At 41.3% G+C, this 24640-nt stretch overlaps 1 protein-coding gene across 4 annotated transcripts in view; it reads right to left on the reverse strand.

The window, feature by feature from the left end:
• Window positions 1-24640, reverse strand: part of LOC128706052 (uncharacterized) — a 964931-nt gene that overhangs the window by 726711 nt on the left and 213580 nt on the right. For all 4 annotated transcript variants that reach the window (XM_070093399.1, XM_070093398.1, XM_070093400.1 and 1 more), the window contains exon 2: window positions 20541-20668. In XM_070093399.1, the coding sequence (XP_069949500.1) occupies window positions 20541-20668 (128 nt within the window). The remainder of the gene's footprint in view (window positions 1-20540; window positions 20669-24640) is intronic.

Raw genomic sequence — 24640 nt, forward strand, 5'->3', positions numbered from 1 at the left:
CCAGTAGGAGAGAGCTTTAAGAAGCTGAATCCTACACTGACAACAACAACCAGTAGGAGGGAGCTTTAAGAAGCTGAATCCTACACTGACAACAACAACCAGTAGGAGGGAGCTTTAAGAAGCTGAACCCTACACTGACAACAACAACCAGTAGGAGGGAGCTTTAAGAAGCTGAATCCTACACTGACAACAACAACCAGTAGGAGAGAGCTTTAAGAAGCTGAACCCTACACTGACAACAACAACCAGTAGGAGGGAGCTTTAAGAAGCTGAATCCTACACTGACAACAACAACCAGTAGGAGGGAGCTTTAAGAAGCTGAACCCTACACTGACAACAACCAGTAGGAGGGAGCTTTAAGAAGCTGAACCCTACACTGACAACAACAACCAGTAGGAGGGAGCTTTAAGAAGCTGAACCCTACACTGACAACAACAACCAGTAGGAGGGAGCTTTAAGAAGCTGAATCCTACACTGACAACAACAACCAGTAGGAGGGAGCTTTAAGAAGCTGAACCCTACACTGACAACAACCAGTAGGAGGCAGCTTTAAGAAGCTGAACCCTACACTGACAACAACAACCAGTAGGAGGGAACTTTAAGAAGCTGAACCCTACACTGACAACAACCAGTAGGAGGCAGCTTTAAGAAGCTGAACCCTACACTGACAACAACAACCAGTAGGAGGGAGCTTTAAGAAGCTGAACCCTACACTGACAACAACAACCAGTAGGAGGGAACTTTAAGAAGCTGAACCCTACACTGACAACAACAACCAGTAGGAGGCAGCTTTAAGAAGCTGAACCCTACACTGACAACAACAACCAGTAGGAGGGAATTTTAAGAAGCTGAACCCTACACTGACAACAACAACCAGTAGGAGGGAGCTTTAAGAAGCTGAACCCTACACTGACAACAACAAAGATATCACTGAAATACTGAAGTCACAATATGATTGTGTTCAGTGAACCATTGATCATACTTAAAATTAATAATGTTAATTAATTTTTTATGAAACAAGTGAAAACTCTGCCAACATCTCCAGAATTTCTAACATAACCATAAATCCCATTTAGCTTTAAAAAAGTTACTGATAGCATGCCTACGGCCTCTGCTCCTGGACAAGACTCATCGCACTACATATTCATCAAAAATTGAAGAAATTATCTCATGTCTGGTGTGAGGAGACAGGTGTCATCCCACTGTCATTACAAACCGCTAAGATAACCCCACTTCACAAAAATGGCAGTAACGCAACCGCAAAAACCTACAGATCAATAATACTAATGTATCACATCATGAAAATCTTTGAGTTTAAATAAGACTGAAAAACACATTGATTCACAACACTAGGAAAAGCAAGAATGACCTGCAAAAATCAGGCGATATCGCCTACCACTGCTTCACCTCACTTTCCCGCATATGCTCTATTTTTAACAAGATTCATGGACTGATTACATCGACTCGAGATTCTTCTTTGTAATGGACTGACGAAGCCACTGTGTGACGAAACGTTTCCACAATAAAGATACCCAAGTAGGGTGTCTAATTTATCAAAATATACACCAGCAATACACCGCCTAACATCAATATACTCTAGTGGTGCACTACACAGCATCAATATACTCTAGTAACAATTAACGTAACATTAATGGACATCAGTAATACACCGCCGTGAATCAATATTCACCACAAATTCATCATCCTGCATCAATATACACTAAACATCAATAAATATGAGTAATATACCAGTTAGCTTTAATAAACACCAGTAATACACCACCGATCATTAATAAACACCAGTAATACACCACCGATCATTAATATACACCAGTAATATACCACCGAGCATTAATATATACCAGTAATACACCACCTAGTGTTAATATACTCTGGGACACAGCACCTAGCATTAATATACACCACTAATACTCCACCTATCAACACCAGTAATACACCACCTAGCATTAATATACACCAGTAATACACCACCTAGCATTAATATACTCCAGTGATAAAGCACCTAGCATCATTATACACCAGTAATACACCACCTAGTATCAATATATACCAGTATTACACTACCTATCATCAATATACACAAGTATTACACCACCAATAATCAATATACACCAATAATACACCACCTATCATCAATATATACCGCTATTACACCACCTATCACCAATAAACAAAAGTATTACAGTACCTATCAACAATATACACCAATAATAGACCACCTATCATCCATATACACCAATAATACACAATCTATCATCAACATACACCAGTATTACACCACCTAGCACCAATATACACCAGTATTACACCACATATTATCAATATACACCAATATTACACCAATAAACACCAATAATGCACCGATATTACACCAATAAACACCAATAATGCACCGATATTACACACTAATCAATATACACCAGCATTACATAACTTAGAATCAACATACACCGGTATTACACCACATATCAATATACACCAGCATCACACCACATATTATCAATATACACCAATATACACCAATAATGCACCAATATTACACCACCTATCATCAATATACACAAGTATTACATCACTTAGCATCAACAAACACCGGTATTACACTACCTATCATCAATATATACCAGTACTACACCACCTAGCATCAATAAACACCAGTATTACACCACCTACCATCAATATACACCAGTATTACACCACCTATCAATATGCACCAGCTTTACACCACCTAGCATCAATATACACCAGTATTACAACACCTACCATCAATAAACACCAGTATTACATCACCTTTCATCAATTTACACCAGTACTACACCACCTAACATCAATTTACACCAGTACTACACCACCTAACATCAATTTACAGCACCTAGCATCAATATACAGCAGCAGTCATCAGCCAGGGGCCCCCATAACCCGTCTAGCCTCAATTAGCAGAGTGATAAACGGGCCACCATAAAGCCTGCAAGACTCGTAAATGCAGCTTCTCTTGCCTCAGATACCCGGACACGCAACACTGCATCAGTAACACACCGCAACACACCAAGGAAAATATATGAAGAACAGGAGGACAAACACTGAACACTGCATCAGTAACACACCGCAACACACCAAGGAAAATATATGAAGAACAGGAGGACAAACACTGAACACTGCATCAGTAACACACCGCAACACACCAAGGAAAATAATATATGATAAACAAAGTCAAACACGGACAACCGCATCAGTAACCCAGGACAACACACCGAGAAACAAGTTTATATGAAAAAAAGAACAAAAGCTATAAGAAACCCTGGAAAACATGTTTGATAAACTGCCCGACAAAGACAGAAAACCACAACAGTAACACAGAAGACAAGAAAAATATATAACACAGAAGACAAGAAAATGAATATCACTGGTAAAATATTAATTTGATATTAATACAACATAAGACGTTTCGTGCATCAGAGACTTCATCAACTGATATACGCTCTCTAGCGACCGAAACGTCCTCCCAATAAAATGCCACAAAAAAAAGAAAGGAATATCTGAAAACAACCTATCTGAGAGAGAGAGAGAGAGAGAGAGAGAGAGAGAGAGAGAGAGAGAGAGAGAGAGAGAGAGAGAGAGAGAGAGAGAGAGAAATACAAAACTGAAACAACAATCTATAATACAACAAGAAAAACAATGAAAAAGAAAGAGTAACGTAGGAAACGGCTTGTAGTCTCCCTGTAGTAAAATCAGGGGGTCACTGACCCCGAGACCAGGTCACACACCAGACCCCGAGACCAGGTCACACACCAGACCCCGAGACCAGGTCACACACCAGACCCCGAGACCAGGTCACACACCAGACCCCGAGACCAGGTCACACACCAGACCTCAATACCACGAAAGAAACGAGAAAATTAAGAAAAATAAAAAAAATATATACACTAGAAAGGATAAAAGAAAGCAAAGAGGAGAATAAACTCTATGAAAACTAAGATATATTTCGGAAGAATATAGTTAGTGGACGTCACTGTGTTTCATATTCTTTGTCGCCTTTTTATAAGATGCTGGGGACTCCATCTTGAGTGTTCATCTCAACTCTCAAAATAATGACACAGAAAATATCTTAGAAAATAAATAAAATGGATTTCTGTCGCTGCGCGAATCGAGAAAGTTATCCCAATATGACACCACCACCACCACCAGTTGTCAATTCCCAGTTCACAGTTGTTAATGCACGCGACAGGAACAGTGCATAGTGTGGCAAAAGATGGTAATGGAGTTAAATATTAGCATTGAAGATTTAAAGCAAATAAGAAGAGCTATTCACGAGTCATCACTGGCCTGAGTTTTACGACTCGCTCGTCATAGTTTCAAACCCCATGGGTTTGAAACTATTATCACAATTTCAATAAAAATGGCAAATTAGAATATGCACAGCCTAAATATTGCTCAAAGCTTCCATTAAGACACACCGGCTTAGTAAAGTAGCTTTCATTAAGGAAAACGTCACATTTTATTCGGCGTAAGTCACACACCCATATAGGCATGTCCTCGCGACCAGTGAACCAGATGGTAAGGGTATAATGAGCGGGGCCCCCTCGTTATGCTAACACCTTGGTTCAACAAGCTAATCACAAGGAAGCCCACTAAAAATGTGAAGCGACGTAATACACTCGTGAATCAACACTGGCAGACTTACAAGTCTGGTCGCAACGGTTCTCACCGTGTCTCTTCATTGCATTTACCTTATTGTACATATTCTGTGTGCGTGTGTCTGTATATATATATATATATATATATATCTTTCTATATATATATATATATATCTATATATATATATATATATATATATATATATATATTCTTGCGAATTCCTAGCATTGTAAAAATCTCTAGTAGGCTGATGCATGCAGAGGATGAGATGAAAAGCTGTAAGCATCCTGCTGAAAGCTGGCTGCCTTGGATCAAAACGTCCAGCGTGAGCTGGGCGCCAAGGTAGTGGACCAGTGTAGCATGGTTGGTAAAGCACTGCGTACCTTGTTCCAAGGTTCGTAGGTTCGAGTCTCCTTCAGCCAGAGATCAGTGTCTGCGAATATTTCGCCTGTTCTTGCGAATTCCTAGCATATATATATATATATATATATATATATATATATATATATATATATATATATATATATATATGTGTGTGTGTGTGTGTGTGTGTCATGCCGAATAGGTAAAACTGGTCAATAAGCAAGAACTCATTTGAAATTAAGTCCTTTCTAAAACTTTCTCTTAAATGTTTAAAGATATATATTTTTTTTCATTTATGTTAATATAAAAATTAATAATTTTGTACTAAAATAACCTTAAAAGATTTACCTAACATTATAACAAGAGCAATTTAATCCAACTAAATATATTTTAGTTAAGTTTACAATAATTTAATAATAAACAAACACAATGAAATATAGACATATTTTTCGTTATGTTCAGAATTATTTTTTGCGAAATTATTGCATACATAAATTTTCGCTTGCCTTATTCGGCAAGAAAAGCGTTGCTAAATCGCAAGTTTTACCTATTCAGCACATACACACATTCATATATGTATATATATATATGTCGTGCCGAATAGGCAGAACTTGCGATCTTGGCTTAAATAGCAACGTTCATCTTGCCATATAGGACAAGTGAAAATTTGTGTATGCAATAATTTCGCCAAAATCATTCTTATCCTAACGAAAAAATGATATTTCACAGTGTTTGTTCATTATTAAATTATTGTAAACAAATCTAAAATATATTTAATTGGGTTTGGCTAAAATAAATTGTTCTTGTTATAATAAGGTTAGGTAAGTTTTCTAAGATTCTTTTGGTGCAAAATTAATTTTTTTTTACATTAACATTAATGAAAAAAATATATCTTTAAACGTATAAGAGAAAATTTTAGAAAGGACTTAATTTTAAATGAGTTCTTGCTAATTGACCAGTTTTACATATTCGGCACGACATATATATATATATATATATATATATATATATATATATATATATATATATATATATAGTAAACAGGGTGGTACCACCTCTAGAACTTTACTGGAGACTCTCATCCTCAGAGAAGACAATAAACGTACCTCAGGGAAAACTCAAGGTTTTCCCCGGAGCTGTTTGAATATTTTTTTTCCTACCACCCTCTATATTTTATATTAAGTGTGAACTTTATTAATATACAGAATACAATGGCAGAAAACACAAGCATGAATACATTGGTACAATATATCAAAGTTTATGAAACTCCTCCAGCTCCTCCGAAGCCGGACGCGAGCACAGTATGCAGCATGCATTTCCCCTCTGGATGGCTATGCTGAGGAGTTGAAAAGTGAAAGTGGCTGCCTTTGGGTCCCTGGTGGTGTCGATGAGTCTGGAACCCAGTTCTTTAAGGAAACATATGGAATTTTTTCCGAATGTCCCTGTACCTTCCGATCTTGTGCTCCTCCATGTGATTGGCAGCCTTCCTCGTCTACATTCCTCGGAATGCAGTCGAGGAGACTTCAAGCATTCCCAGTAGCAAATTTAGATGTCTGACTGAATTTATGAGAGCAGTGAAAATTCTCTGAACGTTTTCCAGCTCAACAGCCTCTTCTGCCTTGAAGGGTAATGACCATTAGTATACAACAATATTCCAGCTTGGAGAGAATAAATGAGATAAAGAATATCACCATTAGCTCGGCATCCCTTGTCTTAAAAGTTCTAGTTATTCAAGCTATTACTTTCCTTGTGGCAGCAATAGACACATTGTTGTGATCCTTGAATGTAAGAACTTCTAACGTCGTCACTCGCAAGTCTTGCAATTGGAACTTTCGCTCGATTCAATTATTTGAGTTGAGTTTCGGTCTTTATTTCCTATATTCTTCCAAAGCAGAGCAAATGAAACTCGTCCTCACTAAATATAAAATTGATGTCTGAGGCAGACTGGAAGATTTATTGTCTTCGAAGGACGTCACACACACAGATTCTGGTTGGATATAAGAATGCAAAACATAAATGAAGCGAGTGCTGTGGCCTGAGGAACAGAGCTTATCATCGTGGTAGCCTCTGACTCCACTATGTTTAATACTATTCTTTGAGTCCTATTTGTTAGGCAGTTAGTCCTTATGCTCACTTTTCCAGTTATTCCTTTTACACGCATTTCGTGCATTACCACAATACTGTCGCAACTGTCGAAGGCTTTTGCGGAATCAGTGCACAATACATCATCATTTAGTTTGTTTTTAGGAGCATCCAAGACTATATAATGGTCGAATAATTGTGAAAGGTAAGAGCGACCTGCTCTAAATTCATGCTGCCTTGGATTGTGCAAGTGTTGCAATTCCATGTGATCAATTATCTTACTTCTCAGGATCCATTCAAAGATTCTGATGTGTGAAGCTGACTATTGTATTTCTTTAAGTACTGATATGCGCAGTTTAATTCACTTCAGATTCTAACTGAATTAATATAAGTAAGGGTTTGCAAGGAGCAGTAGAATAAACATAGCTGACTGTGGCTGACTTAATATGTTCTGCATTTTAACTCGTCTGTGTCTTAGTCCTTCAAGATACCACACAGCATCTTGCTATAGTATATATACTCCACTATATATTCCATATTTTACTTACATTGGGGATCACAAACTGTTGTATCATACCTAAGAAAAATATTCCCTAAGGTATCTTTCTCACTATATATTGATAATCTAAGCAATTTAAGTGAACACTTGTAGACCTAGCTACCAGTGTTTCCCCACTTCAAGTGAACACCTGTAGGCCTAGCTACCAGTGTTTCCCCACTTCAAGTGAACACCTGTAGGCCTAGCTATCAGTGTTTCCCCACTTCAAGTGAACACCTGTAGGCCTAGCTACCAGTGTTTCCCCACTTCAAGTGAACACCTGTAGGCCTAGCTACCAGTGTTTCCCCACTTCAAGTGAACACCTGTAGGCCTAGCTACCAGTGTTTCCCCACTTCAAGTGAACACCTGTAGGCCTAGCTATCAGTGTTTCCCCACTTCAAGTGAACACCTGTAGGCCTAGCTACCAGTGTTTCCCCACTTCAAGTGAACACCTATAGGCCTAGCTACCAGTGTTTCCCCACTTCAAGTGAACACCTGTAGGCCTAGCTACCAGTGTTTCCCCACTTCAAGTGAACACCTGTACGCCTAGCTACCAGTGTTTCCCACTTCAAGTGAACACCTGTAGGCCTAGCTACCAGTGTTTCCCCACTTCAAGTGAACACCTGTAGGCCTAGCTACCAGTGTTTCCCCACTTCAAGTGAACACCTGTAGGCCTAGCTACCAGTGTTTCCCCACTTCAAGTGAACACCAGTAGGCCTAGCTACCAGTGTTTCCCCACTTCAAGTGAACACCTGTAGGCCTAGCTACCAGTGTTTCCCCACTTCAAGTGAACAACTGTAGGCCTAGCTACCAGTGTTTCCCCACTTCAAGTGAACACCTGTAGGCTTAGCTATCAGTGTTTCCCCACTTCAAGTGAACACCTGTAGACCTAGCTATCAGTGTTTCCCCACTTCAAGTGAACACCTGTAGGCCTAGCTACCAGTGTTTCCCCACTTCAAGTGAACACCTGTAGGCCTAGCTACCAGTGTTTCCCCCCAGTAATCTTTTCTTACTGAATGATATAATATTCTTGTAATTATCAAATATGTTACTAGTTTATCTCACTGCTTGTAAATGATGTACTGAAAGTAATTATCTTACTGATTTTCCTTCAATGTTCCACATTCACTCTGTCATTCACAATTTCTTTGTGCGGTAACCCACGAAAATTCAAGGCAATATCGGCCGTGAATTTCTCAAAAAACACTGAAGTCTCCATGAAGTATTTATAGAAACGTTCTATCGTCCCAGTGTCTGGCAGAATATTTCTAACTGTCCAGAGCTGACACGACACAGCGTGCAAGTGAACACGTTGAAAAATGTCACCTACACACTCCAATTACAATATCAATCTTCAGCTAAAGTATCATATACCAGTGCTGAAATTTTGAAGCTGATCAACTGAGGCTTTCTACAGTTATCGCGTGGAAACCAATTTTAGGAATGATCTATATCGAATTAAACAGAAAGTATCCGCACTTGTCAGCTGCTTCACGAGCAACAATTAACCTGGGTGGAAAATTTGAAGTTGATCAGTTAAGGTATACTGTAGTTATAAACGCGAGCCTTGGAGGAGGTTAATGGAAGACATAAAAGTTCACTAAACTCGTGAAAATTAAAAAAAAAAAAAAATCGCTGTAAAAACTCGCATTTTTAAACGTTTATTTTATGGAAGTGCAAAAAAGGGTTTTTGTTTTTTTACAGTTTTCACGAGTTTAGTGAACCTTATACCTTAAATTAACCTCCTCCAAGGCTCGCGATAACTACAAAATGCCTTATCTGATCAACTTCAAGTTTTCCACCCTGGTTAAGTTTAACTAAGTGAAGGCTGGTGTAGCGGTTGACAAGTGCGGCTGCCCACTGATGAAAAATTTCTCTACTATCGTAGAAGAAAAAAACTGATTGATCTTGTGTTAAGAACACGTTAAAATATTTTTTCTATTAAGTTGGAAAATTGGCAACCACGTAGCCTAAATTTAAAACAAAATTGCAATTTAAAATTTACATTATTGAAAGTAAAAGCCAAGCGTTTTTTTTTTCTTAAAAAAGTCCATCAAAACTGAACGTTTGAAGCTTATCAGAAAACGCATTCTCCAGTAACTGCTCTGAATATAAAGATTCCAACTTTTCAACAATTTAATTAAAATTTCAAATTTGTAGCTAAAAAATTTACTGTGATAGGATGTCATCCATCTTGTGGAATATATCATTATTAATAATATGGAGCCATTAACACCAGGAATTCCTTAGTTACTGACTGGAAATCAATGCAACCATTTAATAAAATGGGCTAAATGGGACTAAGTAGCTCAATAAAGTGAACTTTATTTTCTGGAGAACACATCAGAGATGTAAATTTGAAACTGATCAGAACAAGCACATTAATAAAAAACCATACCACGGGCGGGGATAGAACCCGCGATCAGAGAGTCTCAAATCTCCAGACAACATACTAGAGTGAGAGCCATGGGAGGAAGTGCAAAATATACCCAGTGAAAAGTAGAGGTGCCATGGACATAATAAGGAAACACTGTATCAACATCCGTGGCCCAATATTATTCAACATCTTACCAGAAGATGTCAGAAACAGGGCTGGAACAAGTGCAGAAGTCGTCCAGAGGAAACTGGACAAGTATCTTCACTAGGTGCCAGATAAACCAGGCTGTGGTGGATATGTGGGACCTACAGCAGCAACAACGTGGTTGATCAGGCAAGCACCAGACAAGCTTAGCCCCATGGCCAGGGTCTGGGAGCAGAAAAAACTCTGGGAACTCATCAAAGGTATATCAAGGGTATAATTATTCTTTAGTTTTTGCAGGGATGCTAACAATTCCAAAGTTTGTAAACTAATTAAGTACGTTGACAAATTTGGCCGCACACCCACTAAACTTAACGGTACCAGGGTACCTGGGTACCAGGGTACCTGGGTACCAGGGTACCAGGGTACCTGGGTACCAGGGTACATGAGTACCAGAATACCAGGGTACTATCCGGTCCGTATGATGCAACACCATTAAATATTAAAAATATTCACGAGAGACCCAAATATATTTAGCCTGCTTGAACGAGGATAAAATTTTCACACTATTTTATACATAAAATATGCAGATGTGCAGCTACACTCATGAATGTCATCCCCCGTCATTGTTGAAGTAGAAGACAGCTTTTTTGAACGTTTGAAGCCACGACCACCTAGAATTTAGTAAGTTACTGGAGTCATTTGAGGAAGTCGGGAGTTTTTATACTCCCGGGGCCCCCCGCACATGCCAGTTGTTCCAAGAATTTTGCGCTAGTTACCGTACACTAGCTTTGAAAATTTGAACTCAAGTGAATGAGTTTTCTCGTTTAAAGAAATAACTAAGATTGAAAAGTTAGAAGAAGGAAAAAACTCAAGACAAAATAAGAATCCACCTTCCAGGATATGTAATTAATAATCCACATAAAGCCAAAGCAAATACCGAAACTGGTAAGAATACATTGAACTGAAAGACTTTACATTGAACTGGGAAGGATTTACACTGAACTGAAAGACTACACTAAAATGGACATACAAGAGAAGATTAAATTTACAAACAGTTAACAAGTTAACAGGGATAATAAGAGGCACCGAGGGAAAATATGATAAAGAGAGAAAAGATGGCGTAGAGTAGCTGGAGGAAGAAGGAAGAGGTGGTAATAGAAGGAAGTGGGATGGGAAAGAGGTAAGAGGAAGAGGAAAGATGAAGAGGTAAGACTGTTATGAAGAAGAGGGAAGGAAGAAAAGATAAGCTGAAGCGGAGGTGAATGCAGGACGTAAAGGAAAAATGTGATAAGAAAACGGGGGAAAGGAGGAGGAGGTAAGACGATAAGAAGGAAAGGGATATCCAGAATGATGTGGACTAAGAACATGAGGAAGATGACAGCAACGAGGAGTACGTAAAGGTAAATGATGCAGGTGATAATGTGCCTAATAAAACCACCACCACCAGCAACAACAACAACAATGGCGGCAGCAGCAGCAGCAGCAACAACAGCAACAACAGCCACTTGGTCACGCCTCTATGCTGCTAATAACGTTGTTGGCAGCAAAAATTATCATTATTCTGGAAAGGTATTCAAGGCTGCACAAACTTCCGCCCAGGGTACCAGGTCAAGGCGGGTAGGGAAGATGGTAGGAAAAAGAGGAAGAGAGGGAGGGAGGAAGGGGAGAGAGAGAGTACAGTACATGGGAAGGATAGACAGAAAAAGACTAGTCTTTATGCCAAGGCTATCTGCCGAAGACTAACTATAGTCTGTCTGATATCACTGCTGCTACTACTACTAGTAGTGCTAGTACTACTAGTGCTAGTAGTAATAGTACTAGCATTACTACTACTACTAGATTAATATTACTACTAGTACTTCTACTGTGTGCATGTTGATCGATGGTGAAGTGATCACTGTGGATAGTTTGTGAAGTAACTTGAGTGTTTCAGGAGTCAACGTCAACATCACACTAAGGTGATTCCGTTATATGCAGTGCTTATTTAACCGGCTCATAACAGATGGTGTACAGAATTACTGTTGCACCTCTTGCCTCGGAGTTTCATGACACTGATCCACATATCTGAATCACTTTACAATTCAGTCCTCAAACTAAATTCAACAATAAAATGTTTTGGAGTTTTTCTTCAGATTACAGCGCGAGGTGTGTGTCACTCTCCACGCCTTCATTTTATCTTTGTTTTTGTGTTTATTTAAGGACCAGTAATTGAAAATAAAGCTTCGGCTATGTTATCATCAGAGCATTTTCAAGTATATCTTTCTTCCAACTCAGAAGTCAACAGCACTGGGCATTAGACAAGTCTACAGCGACCACAACTCTCCGACCTTCATAAATTGTTGATGTGGAAACGTATGTCCGGCTGAAGCTTTGGTCACTGATCTTCAGCAGTACTAATTCTCCCACTGGGAAGCATCAAAACAAGCTAGTTAGGTACAATATGTTATACATAAGGTATATGCAACACCTGCGAATCTTCACTGAGAAATATTTCGTCTATAGAGCAGACTATCAGAGTAATACAGAGGCGTGAGGATGAATACTTGTGTACTGGAGTCAGTAGAAGTGGAGAGGAGCAGCCACTGAAGACATCGTCAAATAAGATATATCTGAACACACAACACCTGACAAGTTTTGCCTGCACAGCCGACTTTATCAATCTAATACAAAGACATGAGGAAGGAGCTTATAGATAAACCAATGAGAGGAACAGTGGTGGACCGATAAAGAAATAGAAACAGTAATGGTGACATCAGGGTAAGACTAAGTGTAAAGATAATTAAGGTGTTCAATCCATTAACCTTGATAAAAGTAACACGAAAGGAGTTCAGTCCCTTAGCCTTGGTCTACCTAGAATTATAAAAAAATATTACATTTTAAGTTAGGCAAGGTCAGTAGGCCTCTTGCGGTGCTCTTTTGGCGAGCGAACGATTTAAATTGGGTTTGGTGCTTCTTAATCGTTAATCTCTGGCCCACGTCGAAAATTTAATATAAAAAAACTAATGGACACTGGAAACTTAGGAACCCAAACTAAGCCACACACAACTAGTATAAAGCTACCAGTAACAACACTAACTTGATGAACTACACCTAACTTAAACCTCAAACAAGTCACAGGAGCACTATAAGAAGCCTACTGACCCTTGCCTATCTTCATATATATATATATATATTAATATATTTATAACTTTATATACACCAAATCTATGGGACTGAACACCTCTCATGTTATAACTTCTATCAAAGATACAGGACTGAATACCTTAAAACAACGTATCCATTAAGGAAACTTACTTCCACCTTGAAGTACAATTACTACTCCACTATTCCACTTTGTTCACCTCACTGGTTCAACTATATAAGATCCTTTCTCATATTTCTGCACAACCCAGGGCAGCGTGGAATTAGAGCGCGTCCCCCCTGCCTCTTCCAACTACTGGACCATTATAACATAGTCTTTAATGCACTGGAAGACAAGCAATAACCTTTGCCAAAGCCTTCAACAAGTGTTACCATCGTGTAATGGCACACACAATGTGATGAGAGCGAAAGAAATAACTGTGAAAGTGGGCAGATGGATATTTAACTTCCTAAACACACCATAAAGAATAATAATAAACAGTTAAATGGGAGGCGGCAGTGATGAACTCTGATCTTCGAGACAGTACTCTCCCTACTTACCTTCTCATTCTTATATTCAACATAAACTATGACGTAAATCATAGCACTTTTTTATTCTTTGCTGATGACACCAGAATCTCTATGACAGTGGTGTCCCCCGGGGACACTGCTGATGACACCAGAATCTCTATGACAGTGGTGTCCCCCGGGGACACTGCTGATGACACCAGAATCTCTATGACAGTGGTGTCCCCCGGGGACACTGCTGATGACACCAGAATCTCTATGACAGTGGTGTCCCCCGGGGACACTGCTGATGACACCAGAATCTCTATGACAGTGGTGTCCCCCGGGGACACTGCTTATGACACCAGAATCTCTATGACAGTGGTGTCCCCCGGGGACACTGCTGATGACACCAGAATCTCTATGACAGTGGTGTCCCCCGGGGACACTGCTGATGACACCAGAATCTCTGTGACAGTGGTGTCCCCCGGGGACAGTGCTGATGACACCAGAATCTCTATGACAGTGGTGTCCCCCGGGGACACTGCTGATGACCCCAGTCTCTCTGTGACAGTGGTGTCCCCCGGGGACACTGCTGATGACACCAGACTCTCTGTGACAGTGGTGTCCCCCGGGGACACTGCTGATGACACCAGAATCTCTATGACAGTGGTGTCCCCCGGGGACACTGCTTATGACACCAGAATCTCTATGACAGTGGTGTCCCCCGGGGACACTGCTGATGACACCAGAATCTCTATGACAGTGGTGTCCCCCGGGGACACTGCTTATGACACCAGAATCTCTATGACAGTGGTGTCCCCCGGGGACACTGCTGATGACACCAGAATCTCTGTGACAGTGGTGTCCCCCGGGGACACTGCTGATGACACCAGAATCTCTATGACAGTGGTGTCCCCCGGGGACACTGCTTATGACACCAGAATCTCTATGACAGTGGTGTCCCCCGGGGACACTGCTGATGACACCAGAATCTCTGTGACAGTGGTGTCCCCCGGGGACACTGCTGATGACACCAGAATCTCTATGACAGTGGTGTCCCCCGGGGACACTGCTGATGACACCAGAATCTCTATGACAGTGGTGTCCCCCGGGGACACTGCTGATGACACCAGAATCTCTATGACAGTGGTGTCCCCCGGGGACACTGCTGATGACACCAGAATCTCTGTGACAGTGGTGTCCCCCGGGGACACTGCTGATGACACCAGAATCTCTGTGACAGTGGTGTCCCCCGGGGACACTGCTGATGACACCAGAATCTCTATGACAGTGGTGTCCCCCGGGGACACTGCTTATGACACCAGAATCTCTATGACAGTGGTGTCCCCCGGGGACACTGCTGATGACACCAGAATCTCTATGACAGTGGTGTCCCCCGGGGACACTGCTTATGACACCAGAATCTCTATGACAGTGGTGTCCCCCGGGGACACTGCTGATGACACCAGAATCTCTGTGACAGTGGTGTCCCCCGGGGACACTGCTGATGACACCAGAATCTCTATGACAGTGGTGTCCCCCGGGGACACTGCTTATGACACCAGAATCTCTATGACAGTGGTGTCCCCCGGGGACACTGCTGATGACACCAGAATCTCTATGACAGTGGTGTCCCCCGGGGACACTGCTGATGACACCAGAATCTCTGTGACAGTGGTGTCCCCCGGGGACACTGCTGATGACACCAGAATCTCTATGACAGTGGTGTCCCCCGGGGACACTGCTGATGACACCAGAATCTCTATGACAGTGGTGTCCCCCGGGGACACTGCTGATGACACCAGAATCTCTATGACAGTGGAGACCCCCGGGGACACTGCTTATGACACCAGAATCTCTGTGACAGTGGTGTCCCCCGGGGACACTGCTGATGACACCAGAATCTCTATGACAGTGGTGTCCCCCGGGGACACTGCTGATGACACCAGAATCTCTATGACAGTGGTGTCCCCCGGAGACACTGCTGATGACACCAGAATCTCTATGACAGTGGTGTCCCCCGGGGACACTGCTGATGACACCAGAATCTCTGTGACAGTGGTGTCCCCCGGGGACACTGCTGATGACACCAGAATCTCTATGACAGTGGTGTCCCCCGGGGACACTGCTGATGACACCAGAATCTCTATGACAGTGGTGTCCCCCGGGGACACTGCTGATGACACCAGAATCTCTGTGACAGTGGTGTCCCCCGGGGACACTGCTGATGACACCAGAATCTCTATGACAGTGGTGTCCCCCGGGGACACTGCTGATGACACCAGAATCTCTATGACAGTGGTGTCCCCCGGGGACACTGCTGATGACACCAGAATCTCTATGACAGTGTTGTCCCCCGGGGACACTGCTGATGACACCAGAATCTCTATGACAGTGGTGTCCCCCGGGGACACTGCTGATGACACCAGAATCTCTGTGACAGTGGTGTCCCCCGGGGACACTGCTGATGACACCAGAATCTCTATGACAGTGGTGTCCCCCGGGGACACTGCTGATGACACCAGAATCTCTATGACAGTGGTGTCCCCCGGGGACACTGCTGATGACACCAGAATCTCTATGACAGTGGTGTCCCCCGGGGACACTGCTGATGACACCAGAATCTCTATGACAGTGGTGTCCCCCGGGGACACTGCTGATGACACCAGAATCTCTATGACAGTGGTGTCCCCCGGGGACACTGCTGATGACACCAGAATCTCTGTGACAGTGGTGTCCCCCGGGGACACTGCTGATGACACCAGAATCTCTATGACAGTGGTGTCCCCCGGGGACACTGCTGATGACACCAGAATCTCTATGACAGTGGTGTCCCCCGGGGACACTGCTGATGACACCAGAATCTCTATGACAGTGGTGTCCCCCGGGGACACTGCAAACCTTCAAACTGATTTAAACCAAGTCTTCCAGAGGCCACTGACAACTTTGTGATGCTCAAAGAGGATAAATTTCAGTTACTCACCTATGGAAAAATTGAGTAATAAAAGATTGAAATGGAGTACTAGACAAGATCAAATAATTCAGAGTGAGAGACTCGGGAGTAACAATGTTAGAGGATTTCATATTCAAGGATCTCAGCATTATTATTACAGTGTCAAGGAAAATGATTGGCCAGATAACAAGAACATTCAAAACAAGAGATGCACAGCCAATGATGACGCTTTTGAATACACTTTTTCTCTTTATCCTGGGATATTAATTTATACTAACGGCCCTCTTTAAGATAGGCGAAACTGCAAAAACGGAAAACGTCCAGAAAACCTTCACTGCTCGTGAAAATTCAAACAAACATCTAAACTACTGTGAATGCTCAAGTTAACTGAACTGTACTCCTTGGTGTACAAGCGAAAAAGACACTTCATGATCTACACCTGGAAAATTCTGAATGTTTTTTTCCCAAGTGTGAACAATGAAATCGCTCCAGACTGTGCAAAACGCCTCCAATGATAAGCAAAGGGTACAAAAGAAAACTAATCAAGTATTAGGGGACCAAGACTCTTCAATATGCTCCCCTAGCTGTCTTGAAGAGAAAACCTAATTAGTTCCTAAAGTTGGTTCCTGATCAACCTGGTGTAGGTGCATACGCTACACAATACAGCTGGCACCAATAGGCTTTTAAGGCACAGTATTTACCCAAATTCTCTTTTCATATCTGACAAAGACACATAAATCATGGCACTATATCATCCTCGTAGACGACACTAGAATCTGCACGAGTGGCATCCATTGAGGTCACAGCAAACCTCCAAGCTGGTATAAACCAAGTCTTCTAGTGGCCAAATTTCAGTTACTACACTATGAAAAACTGAGGAAATAAAAACTGAAACAGAGAATAAAACAAACTGTAATCTCATAATAGAGCGAAAGTCTAACATGAGGGACTTAGGAGTAATTATGTCAGATTTCACTTTGAAGGATCACAGTGTCATTATAACCACAAGAAAAATGGTAACACCAACCCTTCAGAACAAAAAATGCTATGCCAATGATGATACTCTTCAAGTCACGTATTCATTATAGGCTGGAGTACTAATGTACTCCAACAGCCCTGCTTAAGGAAAGTGAAACTTCGGATTTGAAGATTGTGCAGAGAATCATCGCTGCTCACACAAAGTCAGTCAAGAATCTAGATTACTGGCAATGCTTGAAGTACTTTGATCTGTACTTTTTGGAACGTAGGCGAGAAAGATAAATTACAATTTACCTCTGGAAAATGCTAGAGGGACTGCTCTCAAATCCACACACAAAACCTTCCTACGAAAGTAAGAGGTTCGGAAAAGCAGGGCTGCAATGAGTACACTAAAAGATAACTCAAGAAGTGTAAAGACACCAAGACTTTTCAACATCCTCCCATCAAACACAACAACAAACTCCAATATGGAGGTTGATAAGTTTCTTAAGTCAGTTCCTTATCAGCCAGGTTATGGTGCATACGCAGGACCGCGTGCAGTTACCACCAACAGTCTAGCTGATCAGGTCAGCAACCGGTAGTCTTGGTCTGGGACTGGCCCGGCGGGGGCAGTGACCCCGAGACATCGACTCCAGGTAGCCTGCAGTGCATGTATCTCTCAAAGATACCCAGATGCTGCAAGTACATCTTATCTGACAATGTCTTCAACTTCTGCAACTTAGCACACCTTAAACTCTCTTTGCTACTTAGTGAAGAAGATGGTAAAGATACTTAGTAAAGATACTTAGTGAAGAAGATACTTAGTAAAGTTACTTAGTGAAGATACTTAGAAAAGATACTTAGTGAAGAAGATACTTAGTAAATATACTTAGTGAAGATACTTAGAAAAGATACTTAGTGAAGAAGATACTTAGTAAAGTTACTTAGTGAAGAAGATACTTAGTAAATATACTTAGTGAAGATACTTAGAAAAGATACTTAGTGAAGAAGATACTTAGTAAAGTTACTTAGTGAAGAAGATACTTAGTAAAGTTACTTAGTGAAGAAGATACTTAGTAAATATACTTAGTGAAGATACTTAGAAAAGATACTTAGTGAAGAAGATACTTAGTAAAGTTACTTAGTGAAGATACTTAGAAAAGATACTTAGTGAAGAAGATACTTAGTAAAGTTACTTAGTGAAGAAGATACTTAGTAAATATACTTAGTGAAGATACTTAGAAAAGATACTTAGTGAAGAAGATACTTAGTAAAGTTACTTAGTGAAGAAGATACTTAGTAAAGTTACTTAGTGAAGATACTTAGTAAAGTTACTTAGTGAAGAAGATACTTAGTAAAGTTACTTAGTGAAGAAGATACTTAGTAAAGTTACTTAGTGAAGATACTTAGAAAAGATACTTAGTGAAGAAGATACTTAGTAAATATACTTAGTGAAGATACTTGCTACTTAGTGAAGAAGATGGTAAAGATACTTAGTAAAGATACTTAGTGAAGAAGATACTTAGTAAAGTTACTTAGTGAAGAAGATACTTAGTAGAGTTACTTAGTGAAGATACTTAGAAAAGATACTTAGTGAAGAAGATACTTAGTAAATATACTTAGTGAAAATAGAAACAACGAAAAAGCTTTGAATGGGACAACTTTTCGATCTTTTTACATCTGTATCTTAATTTATTCTCGTTAATTTTATCCTTGATGGATGTGACGTCTACATAATCCTCTGATACCTTGATGATGCTTTAATACTTGTGATGTCTGAATGATCTTTGATGGATTTTACGTCTCAATGATCTTGTGATATTGTGTTGATAACCTCACAACATTCATTAATGTCTTCACTGACATTTATCACGTTCATCAATGAAAACTCACCATTTCACTGTGATTCAGTTACTGCCTTTCAGTTTGTGTTAAGTTGTTACTGTGCGTTAGTGTTCCTCTAGAGGACACAGGGATGGAAGCCGGGGGTCAACCTGACTACTGGATGGAGAAGCTTGTGTGGTGGTTGAGTAGCACTGTAGTTAGTGCTGTGGAAGTACTGTATGTGAGGGGGGGTTGTGGCTGAGGGGAAGGGAGGGAGAGGAAAATGATTGTGAGGGAGAACGGGAGAGGTTTTCATTTGTATATATGTACCCTGGAGAATACTAAAAGGTTGTGTGTGCAGTGGAGTGTGAATTGGATGAGAGGAGGAAGTATAAGAGGAGTTGGATGAGGGGTATGCAAGTAAAGTGCAGTCAGAGGGTTCGAAACTACAGGAGGAATGGGGGAGAATGTTTACACTGTTAGTCTCTAGTTAGGGATCCATGGAAGAGGCGAGACTTGTTGGCAGGGAGTGGGTGGGTGTGCGGCAGGTGATAAAAAAATCACACACAAACAGAGTGATATTGTTGGACACTAGTAAGTGGGGTGAGATGGAGTTATCAGTGTATGAGAAGTCGAAGGTGATGGGCGAGTTTGTGAGGTGGTGATGGTAGCCAGAGGGTGATTTTTAGGCGCTGTCCATTCAATAAATTGAATGACATAACAAATATTTCGAAAATTTTATCATAATCATGGATGTATTTCTTTAAAATAAACAAGGCTTACAACTTTTAGTTTTACATCGAAACTAACGTAGTAACACAAAAATGTTAACAAAAAATTAACTTCGAGTTTAATCCTATTCATCATATATATATAAGCTTAGTCTAAATTTGGCTAGAATTATTTGACGTCAGTGACATTCACATAGCTCGTGAAGCTGAGCATTACTGAGTTACTGTAACAATGAGTATTAAGACTGGTGGTGTGGCAGAAGGGTGCAACAATGGTGCACTTACCCCTGGTTGTCATGGATGAAGCCGTGGTTGTTGTGAGCCAACACAGGTGCACGTAGTCCCCCGCCTCTGAATCCTCCAGTGTACCCGTAGATCTGATCCTCCTCAGCGTCTGACAGACAACTTGACGGCTGCAACAAACAACAACTCTACTTAATTCACCTCACACAACTCATTACTCAGTGTTATTAATATGAATGTACCTCATTACACACATAGTGTAAAGTGCTACTACACTATAACAGTACAGACAGCCGTCACAGAAACACAAGAACAGCTGAACATAAAAGTGGGAGAGGCAGGAACTTGTTGAGATGCAGACAGCTTATTAAATCTTGTGAATGGAACCGGTGTACCGAGTCACCACCTGGGCACTAACATCACGCAAAGTTTAAAATAAAAATTATATACCTATAATTCTTCGAGTCCCACTATAGGGACTAGATTAAACGAATCAGCTGTCATAAAATGATCTTACAAATAATTACCAGAACAACATATGAAGGTACCATGCTGGAGTTGTCTGCAGGTACCGAGAGTTTACTAAATTAAATGAAACATGCAGGTGTATCTACACATATCAACGAAGGTGAACTCTTTAATAATGGCAGGTGTCATTCCATAATCTAAAGCGCTACCATCCACACCTGTACCATGACTCTTAATAAAAGCAAGAGTGTGATACAGGCTGTCCTGCTCTCCATATAAAGCTCTGGCAACTCGACTGAACATTAATATGACCGTGAAAATTAGTCATTCGGACACAAGATAATGTTAAAGAGAACAAAATAATGTGGTAACAATTCTTTCAAGACGTCGGAGATATACTGGGTAGAATAAAGAAGTGCCTCTCCCATCACATTAATAGATAATATGGCCAATACGAAATTCAAACCTAAAAATAATAATATATAAGTAATGACACACACAAAATGAAATGTCATAATCTAAGATTAGATTTTGCCAGTGAAGTGGCTAGATTATTATGCATTCCATATCTATCCTGTGGAGGGTAGCGCAAGAACATAAGGAGACACAAAAGGCCTAGGAACTAGGCCCCAAAAGGGGCTAACAGGAGTACATCTGGATATATGTCTACATTTCACTTACCTGTTGTAAGCAAATTTAGGAAATTTGCTTAATATATCTGGTATCTTATTTTCATTAATAAGATATCTCGCCATGTCACATAGGTTATTATACAATCTCTATATTCTTCAATAAGTAGACAATTAAGCACATAGTGTTCATAAATTAAGCAATGATAATATATAATATAATCCCTGACCTCAGTGCCTCCTCGCTGTCAAATGCAGTGTTTATAGCCTTCACTGAGACCAACACTAAAAAAAGTTTTTTCGATCAAGCACTTCCCACAAAAACTGAAGTCTTTTTCATGTACTGTGAGGAGCCAGAGGAGAGGTGCAGCAATTGAAGACACTGTCACATGTGGGTGATGAAAGTCATGTCCATGAGTTTAGCCCCGCGGCACAATCTCACACTAGGACTACTAAACCTATTAATAAACACACAGTAGCTACATATAAAGGTAATCAGAAATTTCCAAAATTTTCTTAGTCATATTCCTAAGTAGTAGACAGCAACCACCCAGGGAGGTACTACCATCCTGCCAAGCGAGTGTATAACTAGTAGACAGCAACCACCCGGGGAGGTACTACCATCCTGCCAAGCGAGTGTATAACTAGTAGACAGCAACCACCCAGGGAGGTACTACCATCCTGCCAAGCGAGTGTACAACTAGTAGACACCAACCACCCAGGGAGGTACTACCATCCTGCCAAGCGAGTGTATAACTAGTAGACACCAACCACCCGGGGAGGTACTACCATCCTGCCAAGCGAGTGTATAACTAGTAGACACCAACCACCCAGGGAGGTACTGCCATCCTGCCAAGCGAGTGTATAACTAGTAGACACCAACCACCCGGGGAGGTACTACCATCCTGCCAAGCGAGTGTATAACTAGTAGACACCAACCACCCAGGGAGGTACTGCCATCCTGCCAAGCGAGTGTATAACTAGTAGACACCAACCACCCGGGGAGGTACTACCATCCTGCCAAGCGAGTGTATAACTAGTAGACAGCAACCACCCAGGGAGGTACTACCATCCTGCCAAGCGAGTGTATAACTAGTAGACACCAACCACCCAGGGAGGTACTACCATCCTGCCAAGCGAGTGTATAACTAGTAGACAGCAACCACCCAGGGAGGTACTACCATCCTGCCAAGCAAGTGTATAACTAGTAGACACCAACCACCCAGGGAGGTACTACCATCCTGCCAAGCAAGTGTATAACTAGTAGACACCAACCACCCAGGGAGGTACTACCATCCTGCCAAGCAAGTGTATAACTAGTAGACAGCAACCACCCAGGGAGGTACTGCCATCCTGCCAAGCAAGTGTATAACTAGTAGACAGCAACCACCCAGGGAGGTACTACCATCCTGCCAAGCGAGCGTATAACTAGTAGACACCAACCACCCAGGGAGGTACTACCATCCTGCCAAGCGAGTGTATAACTAGTAGACAGCAACCACCCAGGGAGGTACTACCATCCTGCCACGCGAGTGTATAACTAGTAGACACCAACCACCCAGGGAGGTACTACCATCCTGCCAAGCGAGTGTATAACTAGTAGACACCAACCACCCAGGGAGGTACTACCATCCTGCCAAGCGAGTGTATAACTAGTAGACACCAACCACCCAGGGAGGTACTACCATCCTGCCAAGCGAGTGTATAACTAGTAGACACCAACCTCCCAGGGAGGTACTACCATCCTGCCAAGCGAGTGTATAACTAGTAGACACCAACCTCCCAGGGAGGTACTACCATCCTGCCAAGCGAGTGTATAACTAGTAGACACCAACCACCCAGGGAGGTACTGCCATCCTGCCAAGCGAGTGTATAACTCAAACTTGTAATTGTTTTACATGATGGTAGGATTGCTGGTGTCTTTTTTTCTGCCTCAAACACGCGAGGTAACATATATCTTGCTACGTGTACTTACACTTATGTCACCCCTACACATGCATATACACGCATATATATACACACCAATCTGGGTTTTTCTCTATTTTCTTAATAGTTCTTGTTCTTCTATATTTCTTATCTCCATGGGGAAGTGGAAAAGAATTCCTCCGTAAACCATGCGTGCCGTAAGAGGCTACTAAAATGCCGGGAGCAAGGGGCTAGTAAGCCCTTCTCCGCTTTACCCATGTGACAGGACGATAATACCTCCTTGGATGGTTTTTGTCTACCACTGAACTACGTACGTTCCACACTCACCTGATAGGAGGGTAGTACCACCCTGGATAGTTGCCTACCAACCTACTACCTATGTTTCACATTCACCTTCCTGGATAGTTGCTGACTACCACCCTACTACTCAACTTAAATTTCGTCTTTAGTTTCCAAGTGAAAACTTGTATACAAAACACCTGAGATATATTTGCAGCAATTTAATGATGAAGCGGTAAGTCTCTTAACATCGCCTCGGAAACCTTATAAACCTGAAACTGACCATTGTCTTCCTCGGAGATTCTTACTTAAGACACCTTGTATGACAAAAAAAAAATGACCAAGTTCTAAGAGTTACGTGGGACGTCACATGTAAATTATATTCGCTGATAAATTCGCCAGAAACAAAACCTGCCACTTAAACATATTTTATCTTACGTTCGCAAATAACGCTGAGTGCAGAACCTCCTGGTAACGAGCACACTGGAATCACAATGTTCAGACCTGTATGAACACCAAACAGCAGCAGCATAACACACGTCACGAAGGTGTGACTTTGTGTATTTGGGTGTTGATGATGCAGTTTTATAACTAGTGTAAGCGCGCCTCTAGCAAGACACTGATGGAGTGAATGGTGAAAGTTTTTCTTTTTCGGGCCACCCTGCCTTGGTGGGAAAACGCCGATGTGTTAATAATAAAAAAAAAACGAAGGCGTTTGCAATAAAACATTTTTCAACAAATTTATTTTCAACAAACATTAATTGAAAAAACTCCTGACCCTACAAAAAAATGCAATGAAGATAATATGAATAACATGAAGCAGTGCCTGGAGAGACTGCC

Source organism: Cherax quadricarinatus, chromosome 42 (assembly GCF_038502225.1).
Source record: "Cherax quadricarinatus isolate ZL_2023a chromosome 42, ASM3850222v1, whole genome shotgun sequence".
Lineage (NCBI taxonomy): Eukaryota > Metazoa > Arthropoda > Malacostraca > Decapoda > Parastacidae > Cherax > Cherax quadricarinatus.